At 32.5% G+C, this 13,440-nt stretch overlaps 1 protein-coding gene across 2 annotated transcripts; it reads right to left on the bottom strand.

The window, feature by feature from the left end:
• Positions 1-537: 537 nt before the first annotated feature.
• On the bottom strand, positions 538-9,091 carry LOC131620855 (nibrin homolog). Of its 2 annotated transcripts, XR_009289315.1 has the most exons (15): positions 8,962-9,091; positions 8,786-8,839; positions 7,255-7,495; positions 6,991-7,073; positions 6,633-6,763; positions 6,036-6,082; positions 5,796-5,904; positions 5,208-5,294; positions 4,212-4,383; positions 2,464-2,933; positions 2,226-2,287; positions 2,011-2,113; positions 1,813-1,871; positions 1,526-1,630; positions 538-1,341 (listed from the first exon to the last, which is right to left on the bottom strand). XR_009289315.1 is itself a non-coding variant. In XM_058892034.1 (13 exons), the coding sequence occupies exons 1-13, from the start codon at positions 8,996-8,998 to the stop codon at positions 1,815-1,817; spliced, it is 1,653 nt and encodes a 550-aa protein (XP_058748017.1). In that variant the 5' UTR covers positions 8,999-9,091; the 3' UTR covers positions 1,637-1,814. The 2 variants fall into 2 exon arrangements, 1 of the variants encoding a protein (XP_058748017.1); XM_058892034.1 differs by lacking the exons at positions 538-1,341; positions 1,526-1,630 and having other exon boundaries at positions 1,637-1,871.
• Between the last annotated feature and the right edge of the window lie 4,349 nt (positions 9,092-13,440).

Genomic DNA, 13,440 nt, shown 5'->3' with positions numbered 1-13,440 from the left:
GTCCCGCTAGAGAGAACCACGTGATTGAGTCCTTTAGAGTGTATCTTGACCAAACAGTAGCAGATGATATACACTTCCACTCATACAATTTTCACAATTAGACGCGTCTCTTGGATAACATAGCCTTCTACTCTGGATGGTTGGCTTGTGGGTCATGTATGATACATCCACATCTGCTTGAGCTAGTCATGCGCCGATTCGAGTATATACAGTTTGTTCCAAGAGAGCCCTCTGATTCTGCTCCTGCTATGGCTCGCATAAATGTAGATGTCATGTATGATGATTTCCTTAATCATCTGATATCAGTTGAAACACGAGATACCGTAGCTATTAGCGAATGATGTGCATATTGCTTCATCCAATAGTACTTTAAAGTGTCACATTCTTATATGACACCAGATGCTGGGGAGCCACCTAGGTCAGCTCTTAAAAAAAATTGACTCTCACTTTGTTTCTAATTAATAACCCAACAAATTTTTGCTTTCTAGCCTTCATTCTCGTTGTTTTTTTCCAAAGTTAATGCTTCTGATTGTTGGCAAATACGATTCTGAATAATTTAAACCTAATTTAGTTGAAATTGATGTTGAAGAGAAATGATATAGTATTCCGTTGGTTTTTTTCAAAGCTAACGCTTCTTATTTGTTGGCAAATACGATTTTGAATAATTTAAACTTAATTTAGTTGAAATTGATGTTGAAGAGAAATGATATAGTATGTGTGAATGTTCTAGCTCTAATATTAATTTCGTGGAAAACATGATTCCACAAAAAGATGGCGATGATTGATGCTTGGGTTAACCAAAAGAAATTGGCAGTTATCTCTCTTCCTTCTTAAAAATCACTTCCATCCATATTTATCCATCTAGACGAAGAAAAACAAATATTGTAGCTCTTGAAAATTTTGGTCATCTAGAACAAAAAAGAATGTTAACTTTATAGTATGGCCCAGTGCAAAAAGTGTAAATGCCATTATGGTTTGAAAATTATGAAACCAAAATTAATTTTTTAGGTCCCATGTGATGGTGGTATCCTTGACCATAAGGGACCACGAGAGTTGAAATAGCATTAAATAGGAAAATGTTGCAGTTGCTATAAGAATAGAAAGATGCAAGTAAATAACAGGTTTTGTATGTGACAAAAGAGGAGAATAAATATAACTTATCATACAAAATTTAATGGTAAGTTTTAGGTTCCCTTTAAAAAAAAAAATTAGTTATCCACAAACTAATTAAATTCAACCACGTGTACCCACAATTTTTCAAAGGAAACCTATGTCTCACCAATTTTGAGCTGTAGAAATAATCTTAAAACTGTGCCACAAACCTTCACATGCAGCCAAAACCTGAAACATTAGTTATATTTGTTTACTTCGTCTGTTAACAATGGAAACAAGATAGATCCTTCAAGCTCCCTCTCAAAATTACAGGAAGTGAGTAACTGTATAGTGCCAAAAACTTTTTTGTTTCGATAAAGACCGACTTCATTTTGTTCTCAATCAAAACACAAACAAGGGTCACTCAACTGACCTTGTAATTGGGACACACATGTAAGTGCAGTATGTTCAAAGTTCATATACAAGGAGGAAGCCTTCTGCTATATGTCATCATGTTCACTTTTTCACAGGAAAAAAACTGCCAAATATTAAATGTGGCATAAATTAGTATTATCATTAAACAATTAGATCATACATTTGGATATCAGATACTTGTCATGTTTTTCATCATAAAAAAATTTGGTTAACTTGGAAACACAAAAATTTGCACTAATTTAACGTTTCAAAGATAATTTAACACAAAAACTGAAAGAGGTTTACTTTCATCTAGTACTAGTAAGCATGCCGTGAAGAGAACCAGCTGTGCCTCGTTTTTTTGCCTGCAGTGGAACAAGTAAAAACGTTAAGGTATATATACTTAACAAGCCTAGGCAAATGTGACCTCAAACCTCCGTCCTCCTTTTCTTTCTCTCTATCCTTTTCTTTCTCTCTAAAGGCACGGGAAGAGTATTGACTAACCTTCTGATTATTAAATAGATCATCAGCCACGGCTTCTCTTTGTTTTCGTCTTTTCTCCTCCTTAACATACTCAGCTGTCTCATCATTTCCATAGCCAGAATCCCTATTGTTGAAAATAAATGAAACATAACTTATTACCAGAAGAAACAGGGTTAAGTAAAGATAGACATTTTACTTCTAAAGTAACACCCAGAAGTCGGAATTATTATTCTTACTTGTATGGATATTTTGCAAATGGAACAAGGTTGTTGAAACTATTTCCAGATTGAGTTTGTGGCTGCAATTCCGTTTCAAAGAAAATTGGACTAATTAGTCATAGATATTAATATTTAATGATTAACCTTGCATGAAAAGACATAGCAGCATGAATAATAGAAATCAGACAAGTCAAGAAAAAAAAATTAACTAAACACATGATTAGCCCCTTATGAAATATATAATACCAAACCATACCTTTCTAAATCGTTTGAAATTTGGAACACCGCTGTTTGGTGCAGAACTTCTGTTGGTAAGTTTATGTATATCTCGAACAACTAAATTTTGGCTGTAAACAATATCTGAATTTCCACTTCCATAATCATCCACCTTGTCTTTCTTCACTTTGATGCCGCCAGTTCCATCCTTGAAGCTGGTAGCATGTGTATCAGATTGGATAGAAGTGTCCAGGGATATGTCTGTTTTTGCATGTTTTATTTCATGCAAACTGGTAGATATATCATCTAAGGTTGGTTCCATTCTCTCATCTTTTCTCTTGAATGAAGTGCTGGAATCATCATCATGATCTAATTCTTCTGTTTTTACATATTTTACATTATTTCCACCACATAATGCCTCACTTGCAACGGGTGATGTGGCTGTTTCAACTTCAGTATCTGAATCTGCTACAATTGTCTCGTCTGTAGAGCATGACGATGAAATAAGCACTGCAAAAGTACATATATCTTGTTATTGTAACACATTAGAGTACAGAGATCATCACTGAGAATGGAGTTTATATTGTTTCTTTTCATGCAAAAAAATATATTCGAGTAAATATTCTACAATGATTGAAGCAATGTATTGCATAAAATCTGTCAGCACTTGTCCAGTCCATAACAAAATCCATGCAGCGGTTCCTTGAGATATTATGCTACCTCCTTACAAATTGTGGGGATTTGTAGCTTGAATATCTAATTATTGTAATTAGTTGATTATTTTTGGATTTTGTTTTGTTTAAGATGCGGGTATATATTAGTGCTGAGATGATTTTCCTCGAGAAGTTCCAAAATCTATAGTCTGTTCGTGAGTTCAAAAGTGTCCATCTTATTATGCCTATAAATGTGACGAAAATCATACCTATAAATATGTTGTTTTTACTTGATTTCCGTGCAAGAAAACCTTGGTTAAGCAAAAACAAATAGGAAAAGCTCTGAAGAAATGCAAATTAACACTGATGACAATAATGACATCACAGCTGATGGTTCAGAGCGGGCAATTGCCTAGGTTACAAACAATGTCTTGAATTCGGTAATGATATTCCAAATATGCCACACACAAAATATATATATATATATATATATATATATATATATATATATATATATATATATATATATATATATATATATATATATATATATATATATATAGATGCCACAGATACAACACATTTTTCATGAAATTGTGAAAATGAAAGCTTGTAGTTAAACATATATGTTATTCCACAATGGTTTGATAACTACATAAATTTCACAAGTTGCAAAAAAATAATAAAAGAATGGAAGTTATATCCTGTTCATAATTGAATCTTATTTTATGAATAAAACAGAAGAAAACAAAATTAGAACTGATCACTAATTACAGGGAATAAGAAATAATACTGCAAACCGTTGATTGAAGAACAATTTCCTATTTTCCTTAATTTTAGATCCATTACGCGCAAAGTCAGGATTTTGAAGTATTTGTTGTTGGTTGATCGGTTAGTTAATCAAATGGTATGATTTTTGTTTCTTTTCTTTTACGGAAGAAGGTGAAGCAGAAATATTAGTACATATATACATGAATAAGGTTGAAGTAGGTTTTCTTGCACTTCACAATATTTTAAGCAGCGAACCCGATAAACAAAAATGAAGTAAGAACTTAGGTTCTTCAATCATGGGAAGTGAAAATAAAAGGGTTTGGACTTTGGAATATGCAAATTACTAGAAATATAGAGTATTTACCGCATGGTGATTTTAAAATAGACAGGTCTAGATGTCCACTGAGAGCAGCATTTATTATACCCATCTCATTGACTTTTTGCAAGGAACTTAATAATTTAATGAAATCAGGTTTGCATGCCGCTCCTTCTGGGGTGACACAAACCATACGATTATCATCTCCGTAATCTGAACCCTACATGGAATAAATGTGAAATCAGAATTTTCAAGAAAAAACTTAAGTGTCTTGCTATTCAATGATAACTATATAGGACTTGGATTAATGCCAGAAAGGGCTGAAAAACAAAAGATGGTATTTGATCAGTAATCTTAAAAAGTACTAAGGACAGGCTGTAGCTGAATAATTTATTTCAAATACATGTTAATGGCAGAGTAGTCATTCCCGGATAGCGGCACGGAGCGGCCAACCCCAAAAGTGAGATGGCGGGATTACCGCTCTATTTGATCATTTTTTGGACAAATTACATATAATAATTATAAACATATATTTAATGTAAAATAAAACAAATAACTCAACTCATAAATACTTATAAATCAAAGCACACATGACTCTTGAAGTGCATAACCGTGACTCTTGAAGTGCATAACCACCTATTAAGGAAAGTTAAGGTTGAGTTTCAAGTTTCAACTCAAATTGATTGAAAACCCCAAAATTACCCTTGAAACATTGTAAAGTTAAGGGGTTCGGTTTTTTGGAGGGGAAAAGGATAGCGGGCCAGAAACCACTCTGAGCCAGGAACTGCTATCCCGCTATTTGCCCTATAGCGGCTGCTATAGTGTTCTGCACTGCTAAGGCTCTTCCAATAGCAGTCGGCCTCCGCTCCACTATAGCTATTGACTACTCTGGTTAATAGCACAAAGAATAGCATGTATATAGACACTTGTGATGTTATAGGCATATAAAATAGCTAACCAACTTATGTTACTCCTAAAAGACTAGTATCTACCCGGTTATCTACAGAATTCATGAATATAGAAAGAATGAAATTAAATACATACAAGGCTATTAGAAGAGAAGTCTTGAAATGAAATAGTTTTAGCACCAGCTACTTCCAGTAAAGACTTTAGCTGATCCCCAAATTTATACTGTAACAGGGTAAAGAACAAGATAAATATATTGTGTCAAGATTAGATATGTTCCAGCCTACAACAATATTAAGGGCCTGCTTTTTTTCTACCACATGTTTAATTTTTATTTTCAATTTTTACTCTGCATGGGTTATGAAATTTCCTTTTTAATTATGATGGGGAGAATATGGAAACTAACTAGAGAAATGCATTTTCGAATACACAGAAAACAATGTTTTGAAAATTTTACTTTTAAAATGCAGTTTCAAAAATTTTCATAATGCCTATGGAAACCAAAAATAAACAAGTCCTAGGATATTTTAAAATTAAATTACCAGAAACCCCTGGATGCCTATCCTGCATATTTACATTCGACATTCAAACAAAATTCCAACTACATAAACGGTGCTAGCATATTCTAAGAAAATGGTAATCAGAATAACAAACAAACCAGCAGCTAGAAATTATAATTTATAAGTTCAGTTTCAGAGTAAATATAGAAGATTCGCAAACAGCTACCAAATCCTCAGATTCCAACACAAAAGTGTATCCTTTCAAACAGTTTTCACGAGTTTTGGGATCAGCAACTTTGATAGATGCTCCTTCCACTGACACTGTTGGAATGTGTCTGCGTGAGAAAGAGAAAGGAACAGAAAAGGAAAAAGACAGAGAAAACTTCTTTAGTTAGTCTAAGCAGTGTCGGGTCAAAATAAAAAGCCAGTTCAACTAAATTTTAGAGTTAAGGTACTTGGTACTTACGAATGAGAGCTCGGAATTTCATTGCTAATGTTGTTTTCTGCAAAAAACTATAGACGCAATAAACAGTCACAACTTAAATCTTCACCATGTGCGAAATAACAAATATAGACAAAATCCTTAAGCATTATAAATATTAGATAACATGAGTTGTCATGCTATGATAAATGACTTTTTAACTTTTTACTCCAAGAAACATTAAGCATTATCTTAAGTCAATACTTGGTACAAATTCTGCCATAGGATGTAGGGTTTACAATGCTACCGGTCACAAAACAGCTATCCCTCCATCACAAAAACTACATAAGACATTTTTAGCTATATATTCATAAATATGTGTGTATCAGAAAACATTTTTAGCTATCCCTCCATTCTTTTTCAGAATAAAGCTACGTCAATCAGAAAACATTTTATTTCCGATGCACAGAGAGATTAAAAAATAAACCACAAAACATGAATATGATAAGTATGCAGGCAACTAACTTCCTGTCATAAAACTATAAATACAAATATTAATCGTCACTTGACTGTAACGGATTGATAGCATAAAAAAAATTAAAACCCAAAATAACCAATACAAAAGACCGAATGCTTCTATACCTCGAGCCAAGTTTTGAGAACACAAGGCTTTTTTGCGACAACTGCATCAACAAGATCCTTCTTTAAGGGCGTGAGTTGATCTACCAGCACGTGTGTGCACTCTTCATTCAAGGTATGAGCAATACTGGCACCTAAATTGAAAGGTTACTTTCGTCACTATTCACGGGAAAACAATTTGATCAAATTAAGACAAGAGTCTGGTACTTCAACCAAAATGATGTTTCCTGCTTAAAAAGGAGGAGCTAAAGAGGTATAATATGTTATTACACCACTAGCACAACCAAAAAGTAAGTAACTGCTTAAGTTAAATCAATTAAACCGTAGGTGCTCATGATTTACGAGTTTTTCCTTTACTGACCAATTGATGAAATCTTCTTTGCCAAAGATCGGTCCACTTTATTTGAGGAACAGATGAAAAGAATGAGGGGAACATGGCGAAACCTGTCAGATGAAATTCAGAAGTGTTTAAGAGCACATAAGGCAGACAAATATCATGAGATTTAATTTACCTAATACTTATATAAACCTAGCCTAGAAAAGCACCTCAACAACACACACTAAAAACTAAAATTGACACAAAAAGAAGGAATAGAACATCACACTGAAATGATAGTTAACATACTTGTAGGTAGCACTACCAGTGCCAAAAGAAACAAGGTCACCATCATGTAATGCTGTTTCTTTGTTTGGTAGCTCATGAACTTTTTTCTTAAGCCCAATATTCTTGCTGACAAATGTTCCGTACTTGGAGCAGTCTCTTATCTGTACATTTGGTAGAGGATTTGACGTGTTCATTGTATTAACAACTATTTCAGCATGAACCCGAGAAACCCCTTTATCCTTAGTGACGATTACATCACAACCTGTAAGCACATAATAACAATAACTTATACAATATCATCACAATATCCAGAAAACCAATAATCAGCAACAATTATCACATGAAAAGATTTCAAAAAGTTGACCAAAAAGCAGTACGCTGTCATTATAAGTTATAACCATCCAATCTGAAAAGCTTGTCATGATTATACTTAATTTCATTCGGACAAATCACATTCATGTCATGGTTTCACTTTTTAAATATTCAATAACATAATCACTCGATTATGAGGCTAACTTAACACTGAACACGAATGCATGCGGTAGCTACGTCCATTAATGTCGCCTAGAAGATTAGAACAAAAATGTTTTAAGATTTAAATCTGATTGTTGCATCTTTATTTTTCATTCAGCTCCCTCTACCTCAAGAACAGTCATTTGAAAGAAACTTCTATTTCAGTTAATTGACTTGATTTTGCTATTGTTCACCCTGATGAAGGACAGACATCGCTGTAACTTATGGTACAAAGTGGTTAAGATAAATTATGCATAGGATTCTCAGGCTTCCATATGACAACATTTAAGCCTTCAAGTTGACGAGTTGGTCTTCGGTCTTGTATAACAGTCTCTTTGATCAAGTATTTGACCTTTATGACCCTCACTTTTCGTAACAAATTGTAAATTTAGCATATGGTTTGAGTGTCCCCAACATTATACAAGCATCAAGTCCTTACGCAATGTTTTAAAAGCTAAACAGGACATCAAACCGACGAGACCTTTGGGTCATGGTTTAACTTCTTTAAACTACTCAAACAGAGACAAACCTGCAACAGAACCACTCAAATAACCAAACCATGGACATCGCTAGTTCACAGTTCAACTTCCCAGTTCAATTTTTAAAACATTGCCCTAAGCAGTAAAAACCACTCTGCGCAACAGACCAGCTTCAGCACTTCGGCTGAAACACTCGTTCACATATAACATCCATCCAAATTCTTATATATATTATTCACTTCATCAAAGAAAAATCAATACCAAACAAACACGTTTGAAAAAAGGCGTATCCGTGTTGGACACCGGCACCGGCACTTGTGATTAAGTGTAATCTATTAATTTTTCAAATTATTACCAGTGTCATCGTGTCACTGTCGGTATTGTTTTTGGGTGTCCGTGTTTCATAAGTATGAAGTGTTAGCAACAAAAATCATAAAATCAATAAAGCACTTTAGCATCATCCTTTAAACAACTATTCAATCAACAAAAGGTGATTACAAAATTCATTCCAAGCATAAACTTTTCTTCACTAATAAGGAACAATATATCACAATCAATACCTTTTCGACCAACTTTGTAAGTTCCAGTTTTGAAAATGTAGTAATTATCTTCACCTATCATATACAAATACAAGATTACAAAAATGAAATAATTGCACAAATCAATGACCTAAAGTCAAAAAAATTGAATTGAAAAGTAAGAATACGCTTTTGATTACTGAAATAAGAACAAGTACCGGAAAGAGGATCGACGGGGAAGAGACCCCAGACCATGATTCTTCTTCTTGTTGGAACACTGAAGCAGCAAAATAGTGGCGAGAGAGGTTAAAGACGAAACGGTATAGGGTCAATGTAAAATTTAAATTAAAAAATATTTTGATCTTAAAATTTAAATATTAATTTATTTTTGATAATTTGATCTTAAAATTTGAATATTAATTTATTTAAAAATTAAATAATAACATAGGCATTGAAATTGAAAAAGTTAGAGTTTGTCACCACAATAGAGTCATCTCTCAAAAAAAAAAAAATGGGTATGCTATTACTTTTTCTCGATGATTTTTTTGCTCAAAAAAAAGTGGGTATGCTATTACTTTTTTTCGTTGATCCTTTTGAAAGAAAGTGTCAATTGAATATGAATCCTCCCTCGCGATTCTTGTCAATTTAATATTGACTATAGGTTTCTATATCTGCTAAATCACTCAAATTCTCATTACCTTGAACACTCATTTATTTTGGATGCAAGGTATTAGTACTCATAACCTCATCATCAAAAATGGTTTCAAATAATCCATAAATCTCAAAAGAGGTTTATTGTCAACACGGGTTTTAGTAACTATATTTCGTACACATTCAACGGATTCTTTTCTTAAATTCTCCTTCTGGAAAGGTTTAGATTTATTCCCGGTGTAATTATGCTTCTCATTAGATATCACTTTCTCTTGATCCACTTTAACACGTTTAAAAATGAAAAACTATGGCCAATGTTACGAGAATGCGAACAAAAAAGTGGCAAATTTTTATAACCAACCATAACCAGAAAAGCATAACTTTCCCTTTCGATCCATAATTTAAATCTGATTTTAGCAAATAAACCAATATCAACTAAAACTCTTGCAAAATGTCTAAAAGATCTCTCTAGATGCCACTTACTTGTTGTAGTATCAAAGACATTGACATTCCAAGATAGTTAGCAATTGCTAAGATAATATTATGGCTCCAATATTCCTGAGGCAATTATAGAAAACGAATCCAACATTTAGTATTTGTATGTTTATGATTATTCGAATTAAAATCGGGATTTCAAGCAAAAAGTTTGAGAAAACCAGACTTTAAGCTCTAGTAAAGCACCACACGAATATGTTGAATGTCTTTAGCTGAAGAAAAAAACATATTCAAAGAAACCTCTTTCTAAAGAAATAATTCTCCATTTACTTAAAATTTTCCAAAGTGTATTAATTTATCACGCAAGCCTTGAAGTTTGAAGGGAAGATCTCCTTTAGATAAAATCAACCTTTCATGAAGATAATTTTTGCAAGATTCAATATTAATTTTGTACTCGTTCTCGGGATTTTTGTTAGTGATATCATATCCTTTTAAACTAGACATCAGGAATGGACAATGAGTTATAATAGCACATGTCTTACTCAACACTTAAACAAAATATTTTGTGCTTGTACTATTCACTTTAAGATCCATGGCTTCAACTACAACACTAGTAGATTTATCCAATGCAGACATCGATTTTTCAATAGAAATCGCAGGAATTGTTAAATTGAAATCTCCAAGCAATTGCACACATAAAGTCACCCCAACAAGTTCATTCTCATTTAGAAAGGAACCAAAAAAGCTGGAATCTTCCATGGCAATTCCAAAAGAAACATAAGACAACATACAATTCAAATGAAAAATGAAACAGACCCACATCGACAGAAAAAGTTATAATAGAGAGCAAACGAACAAAAGAGAAGGTGAACCAGTCAAAAGTCGTGAATTGTATTTTACGGTGAATTTTGTAGATATACGATAATTGCGTCATATTGATACAAAATATTTAGGTGGTTAATGAATTTAAATATGATTAATTTCATGTAATAGATAATTAATAGATAAAGTTGTTGTAACTTATTAATATTTATTTAATATATAAAATATAAATTTAAGGTTTTTATCTACAATTTTTATGAGTTTATTTAAATATAAATTATAGTTAATAAATACAACATTACTTTATTAGTTTATTGGATATCACATACTGAAATAAGTATTGTTTTTTCCGATAATACATGGATGAAATGACAAGGGATCTCTTCCGACTTAACCAGAGATTTTGGATTCGATGGTGTATGAATAATGGATTCATATTCAACATGAGTCACGACTCCATCTCAAGAATATATTTACACTAGTACAATAATACCTTTATAGCATATGTTCTTAAGTCAGTTCACATGCTACCTGAGTTAATAAGCAATGTGGTGGCAATTCCGTAATTAAGTTTAACGTTATTAGGCCAGTTCATTTTTCAACCGACTTAATAGATATTACAATAATAATATAAAATTCAAATGTAATTTCTTAAGGCGCAACACTTTAGAAATAACAAGAGTTGATACTGTCATAATAAATTCTCACGATAGAACAATTTTCAAAATATACAAGGGGTGTCATGTAAAGGGGTTGAAGAAGAACTTATCTTCCAATAAGAAACGGGATGACCTCCAGAAAAAATCCACATTGAAAATGACATCATAAAAGTAGTGAAAGGCAATCATATGGCGATGAAGGAAGAAAATATCACAAGTAATTTATACATGCTTTTAGGAGATACACTGCAACGAAAAACACACTAATTACAACAACAATCCAAGAAGAAATAATCATGATGTGGAATCACATTCTAGGCCATGTTTTGGAACATGACTTAAAAGTCCCTTTCTTTTTTATGGGCTTAAGACAACAAATTTACTATTATACGAGCATTATGTGATATGCAAGTAACATAAATTAAAGTTTTTAAATTAACTACTAAAAGAAAACACATACTATACTTGATTCATTCTAATGTTTGAGGATCACCATAGTTATCTATGGGAACAACAAAGTATTTTCTCTCACGAAAGAAATATTCTATGGTGTTTTCAGCATTCAAGGAGTTCAAAGTACAAGTAGATATTGAAATTGGTAAGATATTAAGTACTTAGAAACAAATAATAAATTAGAATATGTAGATAGAAAAATCATGACATTGCGCAAACAAGAAGGTATTTTAAACCAGCACACAATTGCACATACACCTCAACATAATGGCATATTGGAATAGATTAATATAATTCTCCTATATATAACAAGAGTTATGCTTAAAACAATAATAATAACTAAATATTTTTGGTTATAAACAACAATTTAAAGTACTTGTTATGTAATAAATTGATCACCATCAACAAAGATTGGGCTGAAGGCACCAATTGGACTATGGAAATGAAATCTAGTTGATTATTCTTATTTGTGTATGCTTGAATGTATTGTGCATGTGATGTACAACTTTAAATAATATACAAAGTTGAATCCAAAGTTTAGGAAATGTATCTTCTTAGATTATTCACACATTGTTAAGGGATATCACTTGTGAGATCCCACTTTCTACAAGGTTGTTGTCAGTTGGGGCATATTTTTTGTAGAAAAATGATATCACTTTCAAAGAGGCTATTATAGTGCAAGTAGAATAAAAAATCCAAAGAAATTATTTTTCCTTGAGAAGAGCTAATGCATGAAAAACAATAATCAAATGAGGTCAGTAATGAAGATGTTCGTCAAACAACACGGTAGACAGGGTAACCATCACAACCCTTAAACTATGGTACAAAAATCCATTTATGCATGTTGTATTTTAATTGAATAAGTGGAACCGTCAAACTCTTGAAAAGATTTGAAAATTTTAGATGATTCTCAATGGAGGACAAAAATGCACAAAGAAATGGAAGCCTTATGTAAAACCAAGAGATGGGAACTTGTTGAATTTCCCACGGGTCAGAAATCCATCTATAACAAATGGGTATATAACATAAAATGTGATATCAAAGATAAAGTGGAACATGTTGTACAAAACATGTAGCCAAATCATATAATAAAAAAGGTATTGAATTCAATGACATATTATTTCTAATTATTAGACTTACTACTGTCAGATAGGGGTGCTCAAAATCAAACCAACCCAATAGAAAACCGCAAACCAAACCAAACCAAACCAAAACCGCAAAAAAACCGCATTTGGTTCGGATTAGTTTGGGTCATTTTTTAACAAAACCGCACAGTTCGGTTCGGTTTGCGGTTGGTATTTTGTAAACCGAACCAAATCGAATCAAACCGTATTATGTTACAACCTAAATTTTACTTAAGTCACATCCAACCAAAAATTAAACCTATTATACATTAGCCTTATGAATACGAACAATTTTCTCATCCTTACACATATAATTTCAGTCCGGATCTTCTCAAATCTCTAATAACATTATTTCACCTTCTTTGCCACATACATCTTCCCTCTTCTTCTATAATCTTTACTCTCCTATATTCTTTCTTTTTCACCTTCTCATTTTTATGTAAATGGTCTGTATTTCAGTTTCATTTTTATCGCACATCTTCTTCTCTAATCTCTCAACACTTTTTTTTTTCTTTTTCACCTTCACTAATCTTTCGTCTCTTCTATTTTTTTG

This window comes from Vicia villosa, linkage group LG7 (assembly GCF_029867415.1).
Source record: "Vicia villosa cultivar HV-30 ecotype Madison, WI linkage group LG7, Vvil1.0, whole genome shotgun sequence".
NCBI lineage: Eukaryota > Viridiplantae > Streptophyta > Magnoliopsida > Fabales > Fabaceae > Vicia > Vicia villosa.
This window is presented reverse-complemented; position numbering and strand designations above follow the sequence as displayed.